The 26,960-nt window shown below is 41.7% G+C and overlaps 1 protein-coding gene across 6 annotated transcripts in view; it reads right to left on the bottom strand.

Annotated features, from left to right (window-relative positions):
* CALD1 (caldesmon 1) overlaps nt 1-26,960 on the bottom strand; it is a 194,218-nt gene that overhangs the window by 89,152 nt on the left and 78,106 nt on the right. For 5 of the 6 annotated variants that reach the window (XM_086755999.1, XM_086755989.1, XM_086756018.1 and 2 more), the window contains one exon: nt 6,337-6,448. In XM_086755999.1, the coding sequence (XP_086612125.1) occupies nt 6,337-6,407 (71 nt within the window). In that variant the 5' untranslated portion in view covers nt 6,408-6,448. Of the gene's footprint in view, nt 1-6,336; nt 6,449-7,171; nt 7,326-26,960 lie in introns of those variants that run through there. The other variant, XM_086756008.1, reaches the window with a different exon arrangement.

Raw genomic sequence — 26,960 nt, 5'->3', positions numbered from 1 at the left:
ACAAGGGCACAGCCCTCAAGACGACAAAGTCCAAACATTTTTGGAAGTACTCTTCTGAAATAAATCATGAACATTGGGAAATGACATGTTAGGCATATGCAGCCAGCTTCTCTTATGTTTAAACATGCACTCCTTGAAAACTTGTATTAAGATCATATTCTTCATTCCGTTACACAATCATGAATCGAAGCGTGGTTTCTGAAAACTTAATAAAAATGTAACCAGATATTTGGGAACAAGACATGGGCAAGTCCTAGTGTTTCAAGAAGCAGGGGATAATTAAAAAGGAACCATCTATGTTTGTTCCTAAACTCTTAACACTGTTTAACACTTGTCACTAATATACACTCTATACCAGAGATAACTCCATTGCAGGAATGAAAAGCAGTTTCAAAAGCTATTTCTGGTCATTCAATGTTGATCTAACATGAACACTCACTTATCCTCGTTGTCCTGGACAGGAGAATGGAAATTGTCCACTTTCCGTGGGTGACAAGGATGATCTTCTCCTTGCCCTCTGGAAGCATTAAGACACTGCGGCAAAAATTGTGTCCTGTCTACCCCTCCAGAATATAAGCAACATGCTTCTCATTAAATCTTGCAAGATGTACCCTGTCTGATCTTGCTGGTTTTAGCTTCTTAACTCGGTGAATCAGCCATTTGTACATTTATCTGAGCTACACCAGCCTCATTGGGAGCACTAGCACAGTTAAGTGCCTTGCTGGTTCTCTACTTACCTTCACAGGTCTGGACTGAAATTCACTTTACTTCTTTTTCAGTTGTACCAAGATAAGTTTTGGGATTAACCACATGTCCTCTTTAACTGAAATTGCAAGTTACCACCCCAGGAGACTTTCAGCCTCCTGCAGACTGCTGCCATCCCTGACCTGCAAGGTTGGTTATTTCTATGAGCATTCCCCAACCTACATCCATGAACATCAATCACACTGCCTTATAAAACTGTTTAAATAAGAGGCTGGAGAGAGTTTGTGATTGAAGTGTTGGATGCTTTCTTTAAAAAGAGAGTATTTGCCTACTGCCTTTACTAATTAATGCTATTAGGAACCATAAAGCTTAATGGCAGTGTTTTCTGTACTCCCTACCCACTTACGCTTTTAGGCTATGTTTAGTAATATCTTATTGGTCTGTAAGGAGATGAGCCCTTTAGTCAGGACAGCTGTGGCCCTTGTAAGGAGATCCTACACAGCCCACAAAGTAATAGAGTAGTTTTAGAGAGTCTTTACAGTGACTCGATGCTAGATAGCCACTTCTCTTTGCTGTATTTTTACAACAGGATGACCAATACCTCTCCTTCCCCATGAAATAACCTGCAATGCCTTAGAGAAGAGCATTACGTAGGTCAAAGTTGTGGCTCAGATTCAAAGTTAAGCTTCAGCTAAACGGAGACCAGTTTGACAATGACCCTAAAACCTTCCAGAAGTTTGCAGTAGTGGTGATATGGCAAGGAAGCAAATTGGATCAGCTTCCTAGTACAATTTTTAAGAGAGTTCCAATGCCAGGGAGAGGTGAAAATACATTGCTTCAGCAATGGCAAGTCAGCCAGTTGTAAAATTGTGGCTTAAGTGCTAAATAGATTAACCTGAGAGCTATTCTTTAGAGAGTTCAAGGGGCCAGTTTTTGCTCTCAGTTATGCTGAAGTCAAGGAAGTAGGTCTATTGTCACTTCAAGAAGTATTTCACCTCAGTTTTTCACTGCAGCTGCATACAGCTGTGACAGACCAAAGTGCATCAGCAAGACATTCACAAAGAACCAAGCCTGCACACACACACACACACACACACTCTCTATCCAGCCCCAGGGTAAATTCTTCCAGTGTCAGTTACAACAGCAAAATGACAAAACCCGATGGTTTTGTTCAACAGAACAGTCTTTTACTGCCTAGGAAGAGGCACAAAGCAGCAGGTGGCATTTGTTTTTTCCCTTGTTGAAAGAAGTCAATTCCCTGTGCTTCAGTTACATATGGGATATTTCCCCATCAGTTAAGTGCAATCCTTTTCTGCAACGGCCCAATACTCCGGCATGGTATGTACCCCATGGCTGGGAAGGCGAAGGGTTCATCCAGCTCCTTCAAGGCTGCCACTGAAACTGCCTCATAAATCATCTGGCTGGAATAACTCAGGTAGGGCTTAATCCAAAGCCCACTGAAATCAGTGGAAAGCTTCTCACTGACTTCAGCAAGCTCTGGACCAAGACCTCTGGGCTGACAACCACCATCCCAGGCATAGGACTCTGAGGAGCAGGATAAAGTCCTGGCCTTGCTGTAGAGTAGTTAGGAGACGTAAGCACATCCCATCACACAAATGGCTGGTAGAGTCCTATTTTCCCTGACCTCACACCTCATCAGTATAAACCACATGCAAAATACAAGCAGACAGGCACAGTTAACACTGCCATACTTTGTCCTGGGTTTCCCAGCCTTTACCTGGAAAGTCTTGTTCCCCTGTGACGTACAAGAGCTGCTGGGTCCCTGCCAGCCTGAGCACATGCAATAAATCTGACAGCCTAGGAGAAAGCTGGACCAAGACCCATATGCCTGCTGCTGGCCACGTGGCCCCTAGACAGGTCTGCAGTGCTACTCCAAACATGCTAATAGGCCTCCGGAGATCTCAGATAAATTCAAATAGTCAAAAAATTCTGGCTGGACAAAATTTTTGAGTGGGTGCAGTGAGCCTGTGTGGGGAATCCAGGACGTGTGGGATACTTTGAAATGATAAGAGCTTAAAATGCCAAAAAAAAACGCCTAGCTTTCCGAGTTGGTAGTAATCTATATCTGAGTTGCTACAGCATGAACTGCTAGCCAAAGCACATGCCAGGGGTGAACAGCACTGCTGGTCTTTAAAAGAAAAAGTCAACCTTTCCTCAGGATCAATCTTAAGCATATCAACCCAGAATGCCAGGGCTACACAGCACAACAAATCTTCATATCCAACAGCTTTCTAATGAAAAAAAAAAACCAAAACACAAAGCCTAACATCAGCTCTCAAGGACCGAACTTGCACTAAGCATTTCCAAAGATTAGACATAAGTGACTGGACATCAGTGGCTCCAGCATGACAGACACTTGGGAAGCTGATGGTACATGTACCTTCACCAGTCCTCACACAGCCTCTAGCCCCTGGGGAAGACACATTAAGATGCAGTTACTTCCTCTCAGGCATGTGGTGCATGAGTCCTTGCTGCTACAAGGCATCTTCACCCTTTGATGTCTCCTGGGCACAGACATCAGGCTGGGGAGACAGGCTTTCTGTGTGCCTTTATCCCAGGAAATGGCACCATGCACCACTGCGGGTGGTTGAGTTACAAATACTGCTGTTTGATATGGATGCTTGCACTTCTGGGTTTACTGATCAACTCAAAGAACCTAAACAGCATCTGGGAGACCTAGCAAACATGTTAAAGCCTGCACATAATCATCCCTCTGTCCATCTCCCAGCAGAAATTCTTACAGGCAGCAACAGTTTCCCCACAGCAAGGCTACAGCCCACTGACAGGAGGGTGCAGGGAAATGCCCTGTGCCTAAGCAGCAGGTACCAGCGCTCGGAGCTGATGGAGCATTTTCAGCCTCCATGAAGCTCTTTAGGACCACACAATCCATTAGTTAAAACACCTGAAAGTGTTCAGACAGAGGGAGGTCTAGCAAGCAGATTGCTGTGGCTTAAGACATGTACACAAAAGACATTGTAGTTGTATTTTTAAAGGTGAAGATGATCCCCAAATCCCTAAAAATGTGAGTTCACCAAAAAGAACCCACCATGACGCATTAATTTGTTAATAACTGCCTGAATGCTGCTGCCCTCAGCTCGAAGCGAGCAGTGCAACGCCATGGGGTGGATGCTCAGCTCCTCCCCAGTGTTGCCCGTCTTGGGGCAGGTTTTGGGAGGTCCTAGCTCCCCGAGTCACATCTGAACGTGAGAATCAGATTCTGTTATTGTTAAGGCAAACCAAAAATAAAAAGGCCAGACTAAATTATTTTTAAGACCTCAAGATTTTTAAAGCAGTCTTGTGACTTTTAAGGGGTCTGACTCATGATACTTGAATGCTTGAAGTTGGCAGCAGCAGAGGGAGTACAGCAAGATTTAGCATACAGCAATTTATTGCTAAAAGTCTTCAAATGTGTGGGAAAGGGCACGGAGCGCTTCTGCAGCAATTCAGCAGAAAATGGGGACGTGGGCCCAAGCCCTTCTCCTGCAGCCAGGCTGCCATCGAGCTCGTCTCCTCCACAAAGGTTACAACACAAAACCCCAGCAAAGCCACCCCAGAAGTGGCAAGAACACTTCTCAAGAGCAGACATGGGAAAGTGAGGACGGGGCTGTTTCCCATGTCAGCCGCCATCACTCTCAAGCCTGACCCCTTGGCTTCCCCATCAAGCAGGGGCAGGGGGAGGCATCGCCATGGGCCTGCGGGGCTCTCTGGGCACGGCTCCTTTCGGGGGACACTGGTGAGCTGCTGGCTGCAGCTTTTGCCTGCCCACGGCTCCGGTTTCCCCGTGCATGATCAGGGAACGGAGTCAGGCCAATGTGCAAAATTGCAGGCCACACAGTGACTTAGGGATACACTTGAAATCCTGGAGTTCAGCTTCCATGGTGATGAGGGCAGAGCACCCCAAACCTCTGCAGCTGTCACTGCCTCTGCAAGCCAGCCATGTCACATTGCCGATGTCCAGACCACCCCACAGCCTCTGTGCACTCTACATAAGAGCTTAGATGACTTCACAAGGAGTTTCAAGTGACGTTTTTCCATAGCAGAAAACACCTCCTGGACTACACCCCCCAGTATCCTCCACAGGCTGCCCAGGGCCTCTATTATCAACAAACCCTAAAGTCTTGGCCATTTCATAAAAATATTTTCTTAAAGTAGAAGTGCACTAGAAGTACATAAATATCATGTGCCATATCGTGCACTGGCATGGGCTCTGCAATCCCTCCCACACTGCCCAACAAAAATACATCACCCCAGGCCTGGGGGGAAACCTTCTGGGACAAAAAGCAGCTTCATGCCACAGCACATTTGCTCCTCTGTGTTTTGGGGTAGGTCACCAACCAGATGCTAGCTGCATTTTGCAAAGGGAGCCTGCCGCCTCATTTCCCTTTGGCCACCATGCTTCACATGAGTTTATTTATCTGCAGGCAATGCCGCTGCTTTCCAGAGCTCACGGGTTCAGCTTACAGCCTGGCAAGAGCTCACATACCCAGTTCTGCATGGCAACACTTCCTTCAGAAAGAAAGGCGGCTATTGCATCTCATCTGCCTGGGATTTCCCCGACAGGTATCATCAGCATCCATCAGAGAGTCCTGCTTATGTAGCAGGCCATTATTAAAAAACAGGCATACAAAATATATTTAGTATTGCATTCTGCTGACTTCCATTTAAGCTGCTCTGAAAATGTATTTTCCCCTATGGCATTCAGAACCCAAACACTATGGTTTTGTCAGCACATAGGAAAGGCTAGAAATTAAAATTAAGTCCGTATCAAAAATTAAATACAAAGATAAGAACAAAATGTGCTTAAATCTAAGTTCCATTTTTTTAAATCACTGCAGTGTTGACAAACTAAATCAAATCTTTATCTCAGAAAAGACATTATTAAAATAAATGGAGCCTGACTTCCTCCCTGCTTACTCCAGTGTAAATCATGGGAAATTCCATTAAAGCAAACAGAACTGTACAGGTGTAAAATAGGGTTAGGTAAAGAAATGTCATTCCCAGTATTTTCATGCTGCTTCTTTCATAAATTGACATTATTGTACCCACATCAAGTTCTGTTCTCATTTGCACCAAAGTATATCTGTAGTAACTGTTAGCAAATACTACCCTTGTTGCCTGCATAAAGTGGCTGTAAATTAATAAAAAGTGACAAGCAGTACAAATACAACAGCAATTGCACAGTAATGGCAGACAATTCACAGATATGCTATACTACATGTACCAAGTGTATCTCAGCTTTCAATTGATATCTTAGAATTTAGCTCTATGTCTGAAAAGAGAAACACAATCCCCTTCTGCACATGGCATCGGAGCATGAGTTTTCCTATAAATAATTTCAGGTGGCCATAGTCCACCTTCACTGTTTGCATTTATCCAGATAATAAAAACAGGACGCCAGGGCATTTACAACAGCCTAAGGGAATTAGACACCCCTGATTTCAGCCTCTCCCACAATACTAACTAAAGCTATTTTATGGGACATATTGTTAGCAAGGACTCTTTCATTAGCTTAAAGCACAAGCACACTTTGGAATTTAAAACACAAATCCTCAAAGCCACTGCTAATCAAAGGCGAGCCACCGGCACCATTTTCCATACGTAATACCTCACCTCTCTGCTTCAAGGCGCATTTCCTCACGCTTTTGCCTCCTGAGTTCTCTGCGGCGTTCAAAGTCATCCATGGTGGGTGTTCAAGTGTTCAGAGCTCTGGAAAGATCCAAATCTAAAAGGGAGATGACCACTTAGATGAGAGAGAAAACACAATGGATGCGTTTAACTGAGTCCATTTAGTTTTGTTTTGCTTTCTTCACTTCGCTGTAACTATTTTCTTTTTCCATCAAAAAAAAATTAACTTCCTCAGTATTGTTGAGATAAACAAGATTAATGAAATGCCTTGTAGGATAAACATAGCCCATGCCTGCACTTAGTTTCCTAGTTAAAATTAAATCAACATGCTTTAAGTAAGGACTGTATACATTTGCTAGCCGCAGACTAGCTATTTGTAACGTCACAGGTCTTTTCTACAAACAAAAGCAACAATTCAGCAGGATTTTAACTTTAAGTTTCCAGTTTTTACTGGAAGCAGCAAAAGTGCTGCACAAGAGATTTCTTAATTTTTTTTTAGTTGCACAGATAATTAAAAGTTTTGCAAAAGTTAGTCCTCATCTGACCGTTCCCATCCCCCCTTCAAAGAAAGGGGAAAGAAAGGGAAGAGAAAATGAGAAAAGAAAGAAAAAGAAGAGAAAGGGAAAAGAAAAAGAGAAGAAAAGGAAAAGAGAAAAAAGAGAAAAGAAGAGAGAAGGAAAAGAGAAAAGAGAAGGAAAATAAGCTGCAGCTCTTAAATACCACCCAGGAGGAGTCAAACTATGTATAAATCCTGCTCAAAGAACCAAAAGTAGCAATATTTTTTTTGTAGCTTAATCCACACATTTTCCCCATGCCCTACCTTCTTCTTTATGATTTAGTCCATGAAATATTTTCCCCTTTACAGTTCTTCATATACAAAGCCTTCCCAGCCTTGGTTTATATCCCATCAAGCCGAGTATTACAGAATTCCCCTGCAGCCCCCAAACCAAAAATGACTACCAGAAAAGGGAAAGCTGTTCTCTTTTTGTCCCTGCTTTGTTTACAGAGCTGTCAGTGGTTAGTTAAACTCTGCCTGGAATCTGGCATTTAAGGCCTGCTCTAAGATTGCTTCCTGTGCAGGGCTGGAGGCCTCAGCTTCCTCTGCAATCCTAGCCTAGGCGCTGCACTCGGAGGATTTCCAACCCCCCCCCCCACATCCCCCCCTCAAAAAAACCCCCTTTTTCCAGCCCGTTAGTACAAGACCAGCCATTTACGCTGCAGAGAGAGCCGGCGCGCAGATGCAGACTACAATTTTCAAAGGCAGCTTATGAACTTGCAGTTTAAGGGAAACAAAGCCAAGGTGCGTTTGTAAATTATTTGAAGCGCTCCGTTTGCAGATGCAGATCTGACTTGTGGCTTTATACTCCTGCCCGCCAGTGCAGCGTCCAACCACCCTCCCCAAAAATCACTGGCAATACCAAAGCCTCTCATAACTTAAGGGAATCCATGGCTTTTTCTGCCCTGTTTTTTGGATTAAAACGCTGCTGAGGGCAGGGGTTTTGTGAAGGTTAGTTTATTAGTTTACTTTTCCTGGGGGTGTTTTTCGTTCTGATTTGTTCCTGGATTGGGGGATTTAATATTTTGTTGTTGTTGTGACTTTCTCCATGTTTGGCTGGCTGGGGGTGTTTCATAGAGGTTCAAAGGGAAAGTTAATTTCACAAATCTGATAGTGACTTTACAATTGCTGCTGCTTTTTCTTTTTAATGCATAATTAGACTATATATATAAAAAGCAAGTTGTAATAAGACTTTTTTTCAAATACTGTGTTTGTTTACTCTCATCACCATGTACTCCTTGAAGAACACAGAACAGCAAATCTGCTGTTTTCTCCCAAGAAGTGTTTTCATCTCAGCCTACATGTGCAGCTAAACCCTGCCTCAGTTCCTTGGCTAGAGGGCCCACGACTTGCAGGACTGATGTGGTTCACCCCGGCAGGGAAACAAGGATCAAAGGAGGAACGGTACCCTACAGAGAGCAAGTTCGAAGCAGCGTGCGGGGTTTCTGTGCACAGAGGGTGGACGATAGTATCCACAGGAACTAAGGCTGCACAAGGCAGCAGCATTTAGTCTGTGGAGTACAGTCACCATCACAGATTTAAAATATAAAGAGACGAGTGTTAGGGTGACACCTCCTGTGCTACAACTGAGAATCTCTAAGTTGTTTTTCCCACTCTACATCCCCAAAGCAGACATGCTTTGACATCTGATTTATTTGCATCTTCATCACTTCTTGCCCAGTCAAGTATATCCCTCTCTCCACCTCTCCTGACTAAGGTACACTCCTTTCCTCCCTCCAGCTCCAGACTCAGTGCACCAACATTTCCCCCATGCCCTCTCCAGATATCCTAGCCAATACCTCCACCTCTTCCCGTCCTACATGGTTCTCAGCACCTTCTCTCACCTCCCAAAGCTCAAGTTGTCTTCCTCACAAGGAAAGCTGAGGAGGATAATAAAAACAACCCAGAACTATTTCTGTTCTTCCTCCCCTCTTTCCTTCCCAGGAGCATACAGGAGATTGCACAGCAGTTAGGAGAAGTTCCCTGATTCAACAACCTTTCTCCATCTACAATGTGCCTTTCTGTTGTTCGATGAAGAACAGATGGGTGGGCATCTTCGGAGGATGTCTAGGACTTATTTGAGTACAATGTCTTCTCTCAAAGGATTGAGGTTCAGCCCTTCATGGCATTCAGATGATTTGCAAGCCAAATCCCTTTTCCAGAAATGAGGAAGGCACTTGGAAAATGGAGGTCAGGTCAACAGTTCAACTTTTAGTTAGCAAAGCCATATCAGTAACAAGAAAATGAGTCATCAGCTGGCAGGCCCACCCGAAGAAGTCAACTGATTCAGTGCTATTTAGTCTTCCCCAAACTGTTATCTTTCAGCCTCTGAAAACTACTGCCCAATAACTTCATCAATCTCTCTAAAAATGTTTCCTATTTCCACAAAAAGAGAGTATAAAATCAGTTTTCCTTAGTGTTCTTGCTTCTCAAAAGATTTGAAAATTGCTTTGCTTATAGAAGGTACCAATTATTTGAAGTATCTTCTACAAAACATTTTTTGGAGCATGAACATTTTGATGCTTCATTTTTTAAAATGAAAATTGTTCATGAGGGAAAATATCCTGGGCCAAAATATAACACTCCATCCAGCTCCAACTCCAGAGCCTGGCTTCGGAGCCAAATGTGAAAATGTCTCTCTGTGTGACCCTCCCAGATGTATAAAGAAATCTTTTTTACTCTTTGATCACATCCTTTTTTTTTCCTGTTACACGTTTTTAATAATTTAGTGTCAGACCAAAAAAGTTTCGTTTTTCTGAAAAGAGGAAAATTGCCCCTAAGATAACTGTTTCAACTCAAAAGTAAGGTTTCATTCAATATATTTTTTTAAAAAAAAAGTTGTTTGGTTTTATTTTAAATATAAAAATTTTGGTTTTCAAAGTATGATGGAAAATGTCTTGAAATCTCAAATTTTTTTCCTCCAAATTATTGCCAAGTATGTTTTTCACCTAATTCAACCAGAAGTCATCAACAAATTTTAAAGAAGCAGAAATATATATATACATACACATATTTTTTTAGCAAACAGAAGTAGATGTCTGAAGCTATTTGACCAGTTCCATTCCCCTGGCATCCAGCCACATATGCAAATTGCTGGAATACAGGCTACTCTTACACCGTGAAAGAGTACACCACAAAAATTATCATTTTGTTACTTCTACTTCAAAACAAGACCCTCAGCACCTTTTCAACCTTACACAAATGAAATAGTACTGAAAGAATCTGAAGTGAACTCTCAGAAGTTTTACACCATCAGACACAGAAAAGGGACATATGGAAGAATATTACAAAGATCTTTGACCTTGCTTTTTTTTTTTAAATACCTCTCAGAAATTACTGAAGATAATTCTTGCTCAGGACCTCCGATTTTCCACAGCCTCACATACAAGGGTCTTCTCAGAGTCCCTATCTCTTTTGATTCTGATACTGAACCTTTAGATCATGGGATGTCTGATGAACCCTGTGGTCTTCCTGAAGACATTCTAAGAAAGACTAGGTGAAGATAGATAAACAAAGTAACTTACCTACAACAAAATAACTTACCTACAACATTTACCAGCATTGCCACATTACTGAATTGTAGGAAAGTACCTGCCCTGCAAATACCACCTCCCTGCAAAAATTTCAAAAAGTAGTACCAGTCTCTCTCTCCTTCTCATCTCTATACTTCACGTAATGCCTTTGATCTTCAGTTGACTATGGTTTGTAGCTAAAATTTGTTGAGTTCTTCATTGCCATGCTAAAAAGTGCTTCCTTCAAGGACAGTCACATTTAATCCCTCCTGGTACAAAACACATGCATGGAAATCCCACTGCCTTTTGTGTCTCATCCCATAAGACAGTTTAAAATTTTGTCTTCTTTCAGCTTTCATCAGGGTGGAAAATCAGAGGAACACAGAGTAATTGTAAAAACATGACAAAATATTTTAATAGCAATTAATGTGAATATGCTCATTGAAAGCAAACAATAAATTGGCTAGGTAGAAATACACACAATCACATACCTGTATAATTTCAGTACAGAGAGCAAAATAACCTCCTGCTCTGGCTCAGATTTAATACTGTCCTCACCCTATTCCCAGCACTGATTTCAGAGACAACTCAGCACCCAGGTGGCCTTAAAAACAGATGAGCTAGACTGGTAACAAGCAAGTGAAAATGCAAACTACTACTCAGGTCTTTAACAGACAGAAAGGTCTTTCTTTTAAGACCTGCCAGTCACCTTTCCATTACACTGAATGAGCTCCCAGACTGCAATGTTTATGCTGAGGCTCTGCACCAGCTTCAACCTAGTTGAGCCAAGAAACTTCAAGCCAGAGCATATTCCCTAATATAGCACAGCTGTGTATTGCACAGGGCTCTGCGCCGGCCTTATCTGGTGACAGGACTGTGCAAGCACATGCCATCTTGTTTCCCTCCCAGTACAATGAAACAATCGCAGGTTTCCCCTTGGTGGCCTTCAGGCCTGAAGAGTCTAAAAGTCATGCCTCCTTCCCTAACGTGGGATTGCTCACTGCTCCAGTGCTGTGAATGTCTGGTGCAAGCTTCATGCAGACAATTGCTAGGCAGATTGCAAGCTGTGATGACTGCCCATGCGAGAGAGAATGGATTAGAGCTCTTGTCAGACCACCTCTCAGCAGTTTGACCTATTCTTCATCCAAGAATGAAGGCAGAACATAGCTTCATTCACCAGAAGGGGAGCAAGGGGATTTGGCCTTCAGTTTCATTGTAAAAAGGGATTTTTTTGCTAAATTTCCTTTCTTCTCTAGCTAAAGACTTCTGGATGCACTGTGCGCCAGGTACCTCCCCTTCATTCCTTAGCCCAACAAGCCTCTCATGCTAGTGACTGAAGTGGGGTACCAGCACAGACCCATCCTGCACTGTGGCAGGACTCCAGTTCTGTGGGAGCTGGTAGAAAGTTTAGGACCCACAGGAAGCACAGAAAAGGGCTCCAGTAGTAAAAAGGACAATATGGGGTTTCTTTGTAAAAGAAACCACGACCAGTTCCTAGCTTCTCCCTCCCTCATCCCAAGCAGCAGGAGGCAGGAACAGTGCAGAGAGACACAGCTTCAGGATTTCCAGGAGAACTCAAGTTAACACAGTATAGAACAAGGAGGCCAATGAGATATCATGGCCCAGTGCCTAGCATTTAGGAAGAATCTAGCAACTAAGGATACTCTTACTTGATTCTGCTTCTGATTTATGTTGTGGCCTTAGGGACTGAGCCCTAGCCAATTTTGTTCCTCTTAGTCCTTACATTATCTCCACCAATTGCAAGTTCTTCTCACTGTGCATTTGCAGAAGGCTAAGACACAACCAGGCCCTAAGTTCAGTCCCAGCCACTAGATGCAACTGTAATATGAATACTGTAACATCAGTACTAAAAAAGAAGCCATATCATACAAATAGAAAAATCTACTGCAGAGACGGGCAGGCTGAACAAAGGTGATAAAGGGAAATTCTTTCTGAACCTTTCCTACAGAGAGGTAGTAAAGGGAAGGTTTCCAAGTCCAACTACACCATGGTTTTCTACATGCATGCAGTTGGACCTCTGACTTCTGACCTGTCCTTGTGGCAGGATCAGGTGGTTAACACAAGACCTAGTTATTCTGTCACTGTCCTCTTTTTTTGTTTTTTTTTTTTTTTAATACTCACACAAAAAGAATCAAATGCCTTATTAAAGCTTGACATAAACTGAGACTGCAAGCAGCTTTGTGAGTTGTACCCCCTTAATCCAAATATCCCATGTTCCCATCTGTCGCCACTTCAGTTGTCCCAAAGCCCTATGTGGAGGCGTGGACCTTTCAAATATCACTAAAGGACTGATCACTGAGAAGCATGAAGAATACTTTGCTTCAGCTGGCTACATGCCATGACATCCACTAGGACTACCATTGCCTGTTCTTTCTTCCTCCTCCACCTCAGAAGTGAAAACAGAACCTCTTCATTGCTCCTTTTCAGCTGAAAGCAACTCAGCAAGCAACACTCATTGTCTAAGTGTGACATTTAATCTGTCACCCATGAAATGCAGGTACGACAGGCATTCTACTGCAATATCCAGGAAAATTAGAGTTCTTTAATCTATCTTCAAGTGAAAACAAACAAATAAATCTGTTTTCTATGAAGATCTGACAGAAAACTTTTGGAAATTATTGTCCCTGCTCCCCTTTTAATTCTGCATTAGAAGCATTCACTGCTACTCAGATCTTTCAGAATCATGTGCAATTTTATTGAAGTCAAAAGGTGGAGTTCAACAGATTGATTTGTCCTTTGTCACACCTCATGCATGCTCTTTCTTTAATCTGAGATGCTGGATATCGCTGGCAATCATATATTACCAATAGTAAAGCTTACTTTTAAAGAGGCTTTTCTTTCCTCCATAAGTTTGTTTTTTATGTTCCTTTCTTGTAAAACCACATCTGCAATGTTACTGTAAACTTGGCCAAGTATTCATGTTGACAGCAGATAATGAACTCTACAATTGTATATGTATATACACATACATACCCGTATCAAGCAGCTTTATTCCTTCCCAAACAGAATAGCTCATTTGGGACTCAAGGCAAAATAAACATATTAGGTCATGTGAACATGCAGTTTTGTCCCAATCTAGCCTGGGCCTTGTTTCATCTGATCATCCTTCTTAGGACTTCCAAGGAAAATTCATTGATGGCAAACCAACCAAATGCAATTCATACTTAGCATCAGAAAATCAAACTTTGTAGGTTTCTCAAAGTCACAATTTTTGTTCTCAGAACATTTCACTTTCATCAACAAGTGAAAAAAACCCTTCTGTTAAAATCTGTGCTTGTGGTATAAGGTATATTTTTCATCTCATCCTTAACAGGAGTAAAAAGGCTTATGTACATGGGTGGGACATGTTTAAACTTGATTAACATATTAGTTAACATCTCTGTGGCATCCTGAGCAAAACTCTATAGTGATTACATAGAACAGAGATTCCCCTATGGTGCTCTGCAGACTACTGAGGGCTCCCAGGACCATACCATGGTCTAGGCCCTTGATTCAAATGGGTGCTGAACAGGTTTCACCCACCTTGGCTACAGCATAGGTTACCACAGTGAGTGCCATACATGTCCTTGCAGGTGCCAGTCCCTGTGCCAGCTCCTGCTGCTGCAGGGTGAACCACATGAAAATGTTGACATGGAGCATTTTATAGGACATTGTCTCTGCCACAGAGTTCACTCCTTGGGTCTGCAACTAAAAGATCCATGGCTTTAAATACCTGTGCAGGTCTATCTCTCACATCCCTGATATAATTCAGCACTGGGGAAGGAGCATTTCAGAGTTGCACCATCCCAGAGATGTTAGCAAACATCTAGCGTGCTGCTGCTAACACTGCAATACACTTCTAAGCATGTAGCAGTAGGACCTATCATTTCAGAGCCAAACAGTTGCAGTAGAAAGTCCCCATTTGTCTTTATTTGCTTGGGCAGGCTATGTGTGGGTATGCCATTTCCACTCCTCCCACTTCCTTCCTCACCTCTCTTCTACTGCACATTGACATACGGCAGGCAGAGTTTTCTCTTGACAATTGGATTTGCATATACTGGTTCCACCCCTGATCTCAGTGACATTTGTCTATCATTTCCCATTAGCAGACAAAGGAAGAAACAAAACATAGCTGGAAACTGCTGGCACAGCCACTGGTTCTCATGTTAGAAGGACTGACCCTTGACTCTCCCTTTCAAGTGTCCTCCGAAGCATTTCAAATATGTTGTCCCCAAAGACCAGAAGATACTGAAATATTATTCGTATACAGACTAGAGTTGAAATCCTGGTCCTGTTGGAATCCCTGGCAGACTTCCTAGAGACTTCAATCAGGACTGGATTCCACTCTCACAGGCCAAATTCATCTAATATCCACTACGAAAGATCAGTGAGCTTACCCCTGCATGGCAGAAACTGGTGTGATCTCAGATTATGCCAACATAGGCAACTTTGTCCTCTCATATCTTTGTGCACATACATGTAAAGGCAGAATTTCTTTTACCCTTGCAGTGCTGACTTGTGGGAAACAAATTATTTTTACTGGTATCATCACAGAGGAAATACTTAGCTTTTGCTGCAGATACAAACGGCAGCTGAAAATTGCATTGCCCTTTACTACTGTTTAATCATAAGCGAAGATATCCCAGGTAATGACAATGAGGCCCCCATCTCAAAGGACAAAACACCCTGAAATCGAAGAGATTTTTATAGTCCACAAAACAATTTGTAAAGTGCTTAGTCCAAAAATGAGCTCTTACTTGCATTCACTTTTTCTCTGTGCTCAAACACTGGAAAGCAGGCTCCTGGGATTCATGATCGTTCACTAGTTACCCTTGTCTTTCATCTGCTTCTTCAGCCTCGTCATGTTAACCTAATCACAAGAATGCCCACATCATGCATTTAGTTCTCCTGCACTTTTTGTCGCAAGTCTGTGGCCTGACTGTTAAAACTTGTGGTAATGCCCCGGCTGTTGGCCAGCTTCATCTCTCATTGAAATTTCTAAGAGCAGAAAAACCAGTGCCCAGGCCAACAACTTCCAGTCAGGAGCTATTCATTTCTTAATAATAGGAAAGAACAGACAAACATCACTAAGAAACAGGTTAGGTCCAACTCAGATGACCAAGCCATATTAAAGATGAGAATGCATTTCCTCTTACCCTATAAATGGCAATGCCAATTCTCCCATTGATTTTTATGAGAAAAAAAAAAAAATCTGAGCATGGGAAAGGATATCATAGAGGCAGAAGAAGCTGCCGCAACTATGAAAAAGTCAGTCTTCAGTTTCTGGCCTACACAAACTAAACTACCACATCATATCCATTGAATTTGTGCCTTTAAAGGCATAGGGGAAAGGAAAAATTGCTTATTCTTCTCAATGCGTTCTCATCTGACTTCACATCCTCTGGAGAGGGAGCCTCACACTAGCCCAGCTGGCAGACCTCACAGATGCACAGCGTGTCCTGACCCTGCCAGCTGCCTCCTCTCTGAAAGGGCGTAGCTGCAATTCTGCCCTGTGGAGCATGCGTCAGGACAGACATGTAATGACACAAGTGTCCTCTGGGACAGCAACCGTCTGGGAGAGGGGCAGAGCCTGACCCTGAGCTGGAGCCAGGTGCAATGGAGGTACAGCTGGGGACAGAAATACCTGCAGGCGCTGATGACCATGCACTGAGTGCTAATCACCGTGATGCTGTTAGTCCCTTCTCGATGTGCAACGCCACAACAAGCCCATGGGGTGAGATACCACCACAGTGGTGCAAAGTAGGAAAGCCACAGGAGCAGAAAGCATGCTAGAGGCTCTTGTCTAGTGGAGTTAGTCACCCAATGATGTAGGCAGGAGTGACACAAGACAAGGTGGTCTGGTGTCCGTCATGACAGGCATAGGCTTGCACTTGGAGCAGCAGTCACAGCTCTAGGCAGAGGGTCAGGACTAGGAGCAAGGTAGGCATCAGGCAGGGAAGATATTGCTCTGTCCCAGGACAGGAGCATTTCTTCTGCACCAGAACTGGCAAACAAGCCAGCAGTAGCAGTGCAGCTCTCCATACCTGCCTCTCCACTAGAGAGAGGGGTTTCCCCCTCCAGACAAGGAGCCGATCAGGGCCAGCAATCAGTAAGGATGGGAAGTATCTGCGTCTCTGCCTCCCTGACTTCTGCTACTCTGCTTACATCCCTCTCATTTGGTGCTCCCCTCTTGTCCCAACCTTGCACCACTCCTGTTAACCTTCATGCTCACATGCAGTATTTCAACAATATGTTGTCTGAACTTATTTGTGTCCAAGGAGGTTTTATGACTGTTCTAGCACTCTAGTCATGGTCTTTCTCTGCATCTCTCAGGTCCTGAATTAAAAAGCTAAGGTAATGCTGTTAAAAATAATAAAATGTTTGAGCAAGGTTCCAACAGTAACATTCACTCAGCCAGACTTCAAACTCCACATGTTTTCTGGAACGCATTTCAAAATACAAAATCATGATATATTAAGCTACATAGTCAGTCATAAAAAAGTAATAGAAAATAATATGAAGGTACAATGCAGCCAGCTTACTGTGGCTTCATTTTTGTATTTTCAGTCCATTTTCTTTTCCTGTTAAAACATGCAGCCTTAGGATCCAGCTCTGCCTAGTGCTCAGCATCATAAACTCTAATGAGAGTTGAGGGGTCTCTGTTGCTTGCTCTATTGAACCAGCAGTAAGCAACAATACCAAGTGTTAGTCGTCATCCTTGCATTTTTAAAGAAAAAAAAAGAAATACTACAAAAAACATACCCCTCAAGTTCTCTGGTTTTCTGATCGTACTAGTTGTGCCCTAAGAGACACTGGCTCTTTTGAATCCAACCGGTTCCTCAGAAATTAATGATAAATTTTCAAGGTCTTGCCTGTTGCTCTTGAACTTTAATTAATTCATCTTCCCTCCCCGAACCTGTACACTTACTTTGCACAGACACAATGCCTGTCACTGGGATAGATACATGGTAGCTGAAAGTCCAGTTACTCAATGGCAGAGCATCATGGAAGTCTGTGGAATTCCTCTACAGCTGCAGAAATTTCTACTGGGCTTTTCCAGCTCACACTTTTAAAGTCATCTTTACAAATTAAACCCAGATTGTTTCCTGCCAAGCAGCTATGTCAATTTATCTCTAATAGGCAGCAATTCTGTGTCATTTTGGTTGAAAATTGAAGCATGAGGTCAGTGTCAGCTTTCAAGAGGTAAAGCAAGGCAGCAAAAATGCAAAGCCTTTCAACAGGACAAATCAAACAGGGTACCACAAAATAGATGCCCCTCAAACCATTTGCCATATTTGAAGTTTACGTCAAAGTTTACGACTTTATGCTGAGTTGAGCTGAAAGCAAGGAAACACTAACACACCAGTGTCACCAAACAGAAGACCCAACAGCAGTGAGGCTTTGTTACAACAAAAAAACAATAGGCAAGATGACACACTTGCATGCTGACACATAAAAACAGACACAGCAAGGTTATGATACTGCCAGCTCCCCTTAAGAGACTCACACAGAGAAGCTGTTAAATAATCTTGACAATAATCTGACTGCTATCTATACATTCAGGTACAAACACTTATCGCCAGCAAATACTGCGGCAGCAATGCACTGATACATCAGTAATGTTGTATGTGACTGTGCACTGCTTCACCTTGCACGGGAATAACATCAGCAAAACTTTCAGCAGAGCCTGGCGCAGAGTCAATTAAACAAGACAGGTGAGGCCTGACAGTATCCTGTGCACTTAATAGTGAGAGCACACAGATATACATACTTACTTGGTACTAATGTGACAAAGGAAAGTTACACTTGAGCACTGGATCAAGCCAACAAATTTTACAGTTTTTTAATTTTTTTAGGAACAGTGCCTCAGACAATGTCTGTGTGGTCCAGGAAGGAAAATGTTTAATTTTCCTTCAAAGAATAAATGCAGAAAAAGAAAAAAATCTCTGTCACACATTATCTGCTACCTTTCTCTTAAGACCTGTTCCCAAGGATCCAAAAACCCCATGAAGGCTCCTCCAGTCTCCCTTGTTGCCATGTTAGATCCACCCAGCTCAGAATGAGACACAGAGTGCACACAACTGGTCACAGTCTAAGTTCTAGGCACCAAAGGCACACGAAGCACATATTTCTACAGTCAACCCACAGATCTCGGTTGTGTGTGTACAAAGTGTTGGTCAAAACCAGAAATAGCGTGGAAGGGGAAGGAATGGAGGACAACTTCCAATCTGTTTGTAAATGCTCTACAAATAGGAAAGCAGCCTATGTTTACTAAGCAAATTGTTTTTCATAAATCAATCACCCAATCTTCAGTTATGGGCTAGCTGGAAACAAAAATCATATGCCTTCTTCAAAATGACAAAAGCAGAAATAATCGCAGTTATGATTGGCATGTGTGCACTGAGGCCTCCTGATGGCAGATGCTTCACAACTCACCAGATCTGATGGCCCTGCAGGAGTGGAGTACAAGTAGAGAGATCATCTCTGCAAGGACACCCTATTAAATATGTGGGAAAAAGCATTAGGAAGGCAAGAGAACAGAGGAAAAAATGGGAAGAGACGTCTGAAAAAAGAAATAGACTCTGGAAAAGATATACAGAGACGGATCAAACTAAAATCCCAGATAATAATGCTTGCAAACTTGGAGGGTTTTTACAATCCATACCGCAGATAAAAATGCAGAAAATAGCTTGCAGCCTTAAGGTGAACAGAGAAAATAAAACCCAGACATGAAAATCATAAGTAAATATAAGTAAACTAGCCAGATTTTTCAGTGCTTACCTGGACCAAATAAAACCTTTACAACTTGTTAATACTGACAAGTGTCACTTCAGATATTATTAAAGGATTCTCTAAATATAAAAGGCAAGTTGGTCTACAGTTAAAACTTTTCTCCTTTGCTTTTCCAGTGCTGAAAGTAATTGAAAACAGAGGACATGCAGCTTCTTGTAACCTAACTTTTTAGGAACAGAAAGTATAACTGTTAGTTATATAGCTGACACTGCACTTAAAGTTTGCACCCATACACCTTCACACAAATCCAGGTGAAAAACAAAAGCATGAACACTTACAGTCATACAAAATACATGTGCAATATACTGTAGAGCACTCATTAAGTGATACCACTTGCAACACACCTCAAATAAAAGTCCACATAAAAACGGCACCAGTTCATCTCCTGGCCAAAGAGCGATGAAGATGACACAAACTCATAATGTACTACTTTTGAACAAAATGGTGTCACAAATGACATCAGAAAAACTCTGCCCAAAGCTAAGTGTTGTATAGGGAATATATATGATTGCAATGTCTGAAGGTTGTGCACGCGCTTCGGAGGAGGCACCTATTGGGTACAAATTTGAATTTTTACTATCTTTGCTACTGCTTTAAGTCCATATTATTTTGGCATTTACATTAAAAGGGAGACAAAAATATCTTTGGAGATGACTAAGCAGTTTCTTGACTTCTATTAAGTACCAAAAAGCAGTTCTGCCAATTTATTAATATTTAAGTTTCTACAACTTAATATGAACTTGGTTCCAAGAACTACATAGGTCGTCTTAAAGTATGTGTAGCAAGAAGTCAACGCTGTGCCAGCTGGCAGATTAAACAAGCCATTAAAGTAGGCTCCTACTGAATTTAAAGGGTTGTTTTTCATCTTTTCCCTCTCTACTCCTCTACATCCAGATGTATTATTTAGGGAATATTTTCCAGCCCCAGTAAGAAAAGTAAAAGAAATGCCCTTGGCACTTAATGAGTTTTTCCTCCAATGTGGTCTCCTGCTGCACTTGGAATTTATTCCATTACTGTACGGCTTGCAGTGGTCTCAAAAACCTCTGACTATAAGAAAAGATGGGGAAACTGTTTGGGGTAGGTGTGGTTCTTCATTCAAAAGCAAGGACAGCCTGAGGTGATTGATCTTAGTGGATTATTTCATTCAGACCATCATTATCCTGGCATGCTACCCCACAACTCATGTCCTGTAGCCCTTTGTGCAGGACATCAGCACTGCTACCTGTGCATTATAGTTGGGAAACATGGAGCACACTAGGTGTAAGGACAAGGCCAACACCACCCTGGAGCAGGCTGGCAGAGAAGCTCGTTTCTCTGCAGCCCCTGCAGGACTTCAGCCATGAGAAAAAAAAAAACAAAACAAAACAATACCACTGTGTAAAACCAGAACAGAGGCCTTCAGCATACCATTTTTCCTTCAGAGGTTCAAATGCTTATTTGAACTTTGTTAAAGCTATCTGAACTTCAGGACCTATCAGTACTCAAAGGAAGAAAGAGTCTCCAATAAACTCTGGTATTAAATCAGCCCTGGTGTCATCTATAACAGTTACATAATAGTATTTCAGATAAAAATGCACCCTATAACAGTTTTCCAGATAAAACCTCCAAAAGATTAGAGTTGCATCTGCTCCTTGCAGCCATTTCAAACTCACTGGAACTACAGGCAGCTGAAGGAGGAAAACTGGCTTTTGAAATGCCTGGAAAATAATTTTATAAAAATTGAAACAGAAAAAAAACCACCATGTAGGCCTCCCTTAGTATTTCAGTTCCTGGGTAGTAAAATGAGTTCAGTCTCATAAACTTGCTACTGAACTAGGAAAAAAAAAGCCCTTAAAACCAAGGATAGGCACATAGCCAGAGGCTGAGATAGCTAGATCTGGACCATGACTCAGAGCATCTCCTTCCCCGGGAACTGGAAGCCCCTCCAGGGTCCCACTCAGGCTCTGTTTGATCCCACAGGGTGAGTGGGCCCCTTACTCCCAGGCAGACCCAGCAACCATCTTGGCCCATACAACAACTTCAGAATTCGGCTCAAACAGAATTTGATTTGACAAAATTGTTCTGGGGCCCACAAACATTCCCTGCCCCCTTCTTAAGGGGCAGTTTAATTCTTAATTGTATAAAGCTCAAGTATAAAAACTGTATTTTGCATGTATTCTTTGTTTCTAATACTCAGTGTCCATAAGGGGACTCCCTTGCTTGGCTAGCAGTCGGGATTCATTAGACCTTTTACGATGATTCTTTCTGGTGTGCAGATATATGATGAATCTCAGATGTTTAAACAGCATATAACAGTGCTCCATTGACCTTGCTGAGTATAGTTGGAGGGAAAGAAAGGTAATTTTCCTCAAAGAAATGTTAAAAATGTGTCTCCACTATAGCACAGATGCAGAGGATAAAGAAACTCCAGAGGGATTAAAATATTTTAGATTAATTTGGAAGAAGGCCACATTGTGTAAAGCCTGGTTAGTTTGGGCCTTTCCAATTCCACGGCATATAAACAAACCCATTTAAATGGCATTTTTTGGAAGGAATGTTTTTTAAAAAAAAATTTAAAAAAAACCCCCAAAGTAGCTGTAGCTCAAATGACCTCCAGTTCTGTATTCTCTTCTTACTACCTAAAGAACAAACATATGTACATTATATTCTAGCCAGAGCTTGTGCAGTTGCTGCATGAATCATACTGCTTGAAAATTAAGTCATTAAAGGGATTCAGGCTCCCTCAAGCAAGGTTTTAAAACTGAAGCAAGGTTAGACCGGGTTGGTTTTGGAGCTAGCTTCCATATTTTGAATAGGACCATTGCTTATAGATTTTTGCTTTGGGCCAGGTGGAAGGAAGTAAAAGAAGGAAGGAAATTGAAAGGAAGTTACTGAAAGAAAGGAAAAGAGGGAACAAGAAAAGAACTCATATCATCAACACAACTAAGGACAACAACATATAAGGACTAACCTAATGTGTTCAGTGTGCCACTGCCTGGCAGAAGCAAGTCTGTAATGTTTACTCACTTTCAAGGTCTAATTTTACCCCTTTTACTCAAACAGAATAGAGTTTTGCCTGCAGAGTCTTTCAAAGAGGTAAGTCACAGAGTGAGGTACTAAATAACCATAAAAAGTAAACAGTTGCTCACTCTTATGAGTTAATCAAGTTGTGACACAAAGGAATATGAGGGTAGTAGTCAGCCAGCCAGAGGCATGAAACACATAATGAGTCATTTTGCATGATTAGCATCTACAAAACAGCAGGCACTTAAAGTAAAGGGACTTTCTTTATCACAAACCATAAATCTCAGAGCAACTCAACATGAGGAATACCCTCCTATCTGTCACGTGGAGGAAGAGAGTTCTCCAGCAGTCCCAGGCCTCCTTGAGTTCTTTAAATGGTACCCAAATATCTGACCATAACTCAGTCACTGCGCAAATTCCTCTCCTCTCAGAGGACATCAGGCAGCTGGCCCAGTCGAGGACAATTTATTATCTGCTCTCTCCCAAATACCCAAAGGAGCCAATATCATTTCACCACTGAATGTAACCATATTGGAGAAGAATATGGCAACTTGACTGAAGTTCAGAACAATACAACTCAACAGTTTAGAAGACAAAAATGAGGAAATATGTAATTTTCATTACAAGTAATATACTTTCAGAAAATAAAAATATTAATTTAAATTCTAGGATTTGAGGGCTAACATCCCTTCCCTTGCTGAAGTTATTATGAGATGTTCTGAATATGATATTGTGAGAGCCTATGATGGTTCTGACATCACGGTCATAAACTGTGATGATTGCTTCTGCAGCTATCATACATTTGATAGCACATCATTTGCTTGCTATGATGCTACCGGTTTAAGTTTTCCATGTGATCTTCTTCCTGTTGATGGTTACTGCACATTAGTGACAAACATTCTCCAGCATCTCATGCACATTTTTGGTTTGATTGCATCTATAACCAGCCCTGTGCTCCCATATTCAGCCTGGTTGCATGAATGGAAGGGATACATTAAGCTCTCTTTGGAGATACTCCAGGTTTGCAGGGATATAACCATAACCAGAAAGTGGGCCAAGGGGATTTTTACATCATCAAAAAATCAATTCAGAATGTAGAACTTCTTGTGGTTGTGTGTTCTTCGAATGTCACGTATGGGCCTTTGTTGATATACCACTCTACACATTCATAGTCACTTAAACTATCATGGTAAAACATTTTAAATAAATTCTTCACATAATTTCAGAAACAGATGCTAGATAGTAAAATTGCATGTTTGCAACAGAAATGGCCAAGACGTGTTTATTAGTGCTTGGACTTTTCTATTTTGTGCTTTACGTTATCACCAACAATGCATGAAAACCAAAACAGCTATTGCATCCTAAACTTTCCTTTTGAAATGTATTTATTTTTTAAACTTACTCTGAAAGGTTTATGAGTAGAAGTTAGTATTTTTCAACACTTTTAACTGCCCTTTTACTCATATGCCTGATACAGTTCTATGCTCATGTATTTTTTCTTTTCTGCATCTTCAGTAGGATTTGGGTTTGTCTGCTCTAGCATCTCACATAGTGGCTTATATAGAGACTTCTCTACTCCTTGTAGAAAGACATGCAGGACTTGTGTGGTAATTTCTACCATGGCCAAAATATCATCAAGTTGTTCTAACTTCCACTTGACTGAAATAAAAGTTATGCTCTGCAGAGAAGCTTCCCACCTTCACCTTAGCAGTGCCATCCTTCCTTTGTGGAGCACCACTTAAAATTTGGAAGGAGCAATGCCATTCACACTACTCATAGTCCTAAAGTTACTGCATGGCCCTTTAAGAAAAAATCCAGTTCTGAAAGGTACCTCTTTTGAGATACTTTCTTTTTCAGTTTAGCATCAACACTGATAACCATTAGTCTAAGAATGTTTATAAGATATTCAGCCTAAATTTTGCTTCTCATAGTAGTTCTAGCCTAAATGGTGTTCCTTGTAGTACTCCTAGTTAGACACTAGTATAATAACATAACTCCATTCTTAATATTGCCCCTTTTCTGATTGATTCAAATGGAGTATGTCTGTTATCTGTAGTAATAAATTATGAAGTCTTACTGGCTCTTAATCAAGTGGCAGAAGTAAGATTAATTTGATTGCCTAATAAATCACATTGTTTCAGTTTAGTTGCATGCTACAGCCAACTTTATGTTGCCTGAGGTGGTCAGGGGATATGTTAAGGTCATATCAGCGGGGACACAGATGTACAGTGATGTAAAGTCACCCAAATGGCTTTGCTCAGAGTCATTTCAGTTTATGAGTAAGCTTTATGAGCTCTGCTAACAAGGGAACCCCTTGACCGTTTTCATGCAAAGCTCCTCAGGTGCATCAGGATAGCAGCTGGTAGGACAAGGAGTAATGGTTTTAAAATAGAGGGAGGTAGATTCAGACTTGCTAAAAGGAAATTTTTTTTTTTTACACTGAGGGTTGTAGAACACTGGCACAGGTTGCCCAGAGAGGTGGTTGATGCCCCATGCCTGGAAACATTCAAGGCCAGGTTGGACGAGGCTCTGAGCAACCTGATCTGGTTGGAGATGTCCCTGCTCCTAGCAGGGGGGTTGGACTAGATGATCTTTAAAGGTCCCTTCTAACCCAAACAATTCTATGATTCTATCAGCTCTACGTTTCCAGTCCCCTAGGCTCCTGGCACCCTCCTCGCTCAAGCGATGGACACGGTTGGGAAGCTGTGGACAACCACCTACCACCAGAAATGAGTCAAGCCCCAAGATGTGACTGCACAGAGCTGGCTCTAGTGACTCTGCATCTGTGTCAGGACTAATCCACTGCCTCACTGTACTCCACTCATTTAACATTCATTGTTGGTTAAAGACTGTGTAGACCTTAGTTTGTATGGAATAAAAAACCCTGAAAATTCTAGTAAGAAAAAAAATAAGTGGACAGAACCAATTAATAAAAATAATTAATGAAATTAAATTTTACTTTGAAATTTGTTATTTCCTTTCTGCAGGCTTTTTTGAAGTTTTGCTGTTCAGTATTTTCTTTGTACTTGTAAGGAAAATAGCACTTAGATTATCCTCGATTTTAACACAAGGGAAAAAAACATGACAGAGATTTGTCTTTCAGTGATAAAACTAGCAAAAATAGAACACTTATGATAGCCCTGTCTTTGAAAAACATCAGTAAAAAGCCACCCGAGCTCCACGAACATGTTGCAGACTGCACATGTCACATAATTAAGGACTGTGATTTTTAGCCTGAGGCTCCCACATTTAACAAAGGGAAACATTGCTTTCAACAAAAGATGCTATTCTAGTTATGTGCCCTTTTACCCTGTCAGAGAAACAGCTGGTATCATAAAGTCACAGCTAATTTGTATCACGTCTGCACTAACAGTCAGATTTAGTTTGTATCACACTTTCAAATTTGGACTTAATACTAATTGATGGATGACAGCTTTTCTTGCCTCCCCCACTTCTCAAAACATATTTAAACATTGCTTCCCAAATTAAAAAAACCCAACCCAATATTCAAAATACAAATGGAATCTTTAATGTTTCACATAACAAGAATACATGAAAATGTTTAAAGCTGGTAAAATTTAAAAAATAAAATCCTAAAGAAGAGTGAGAAAATTACACGAGCAGTTCTCAAGTTCTGTGACAAATAGTGCTTTAAGACAGATGTGTTGGTACCAAGTGTAATGGAAAAGAATTTTCTCTTAAAAAGAAACACCAAAACCTCACTTGCCTCAGGTAATCTCTTGCAGTCTAGGGTATCTGTTCTCCTAAAAAAAAAAATCAGTTTGCCTGCAGAGACTTTAAGGGCTTTTTCAAGGTCAGCACTTAACAATTTAGGGAAGGCAAATTCCACCTTTTTCTTTTTTTTTTTTTTGTAATGGACCTGTTTCTCATTTATGCTATTAAATGTCATCTACTCTCATTTTAAGATCCCTGAAGCAGAATGCCTGAACTGTGTAAATGGACTTTAGTGAAAGTGAGAGTCAGGCCAAAGACTTAACAGCTCCAAACCTACAGCACTTGTGTGAGAAAGAGCTGCAAAGATCAGGCTCCTCTTGGAAAACAGGCATGAGGGAACTTCCAGAGACTGGGAGTTCAAGCTCAGTTCACATAAACATCTAACAGTGCTGGTGCGCTTCTGAGGCCACCCTCCACAGCACCTGAGCCTACATCATTAGCTGGGGATAGGATATTCTTTTGAGATTTCAGCTAGTTCTCGCTTCTGGATGATCTAGAAGTATTTGACCAAGGCTCTTACACTCTGTGATCTGAAAGCATCACTGAAATGTACAGAAGGAACATCCTGGGAAGTAGGGATTTTTTTTTTTTTTTTTTTTTTTAATGCTGCACAGTATAATGATTATCAGGACTCTGAACAACTGGCCCCATGTATCGGAAGAGCCAAGTCTGATTCATAAACTTAAATACTCCAAGAGAAAAACGTTCCTGGGAAGTTCAAAGCGGCATTATCAGTAATGCAGTTTTAAAGCGACAGGAGAGCTTATGGTGACGAAGCTGAGAAAGAGCAGTTGTCAATGAAGACTGAAGAATCCCAGCTCCCAGACTATCTTTCTCTCAGCGCACGCATTTCCTGCCTTAGAAGGTTAATAACGCGCAGAAGACAGTAAGATACAGCTTCTGCTGTGCCTAAGCTGTGCTTGGCACTGCTCTCTGAAGGACTCCTTGCCAGCAAAAGGAGCCAAAGAGCAGCATGTTCCTGCCACATCCTCTCCAGTGAGCTATATCTG

Source organism: Chlamydotis macqueenii, chromosome 1 (assembly GCF_036417535.1).
Source record: "Chlamydotis macqueenii isolate bChlMac1 chromosome 1, bChlMac1.mat, whole genome shotgun sequence".
In the NCBI taxonomy this organism is placed as follows: Eukaryota; Metazoa; Chordata; class Aves; order Otidiformes; family Otididae; genus Chlamydotis; species Chlamydotis macqueenii.
This window is presented reverse-complemented; position numbering and strand designations above follow the sequence as displayed.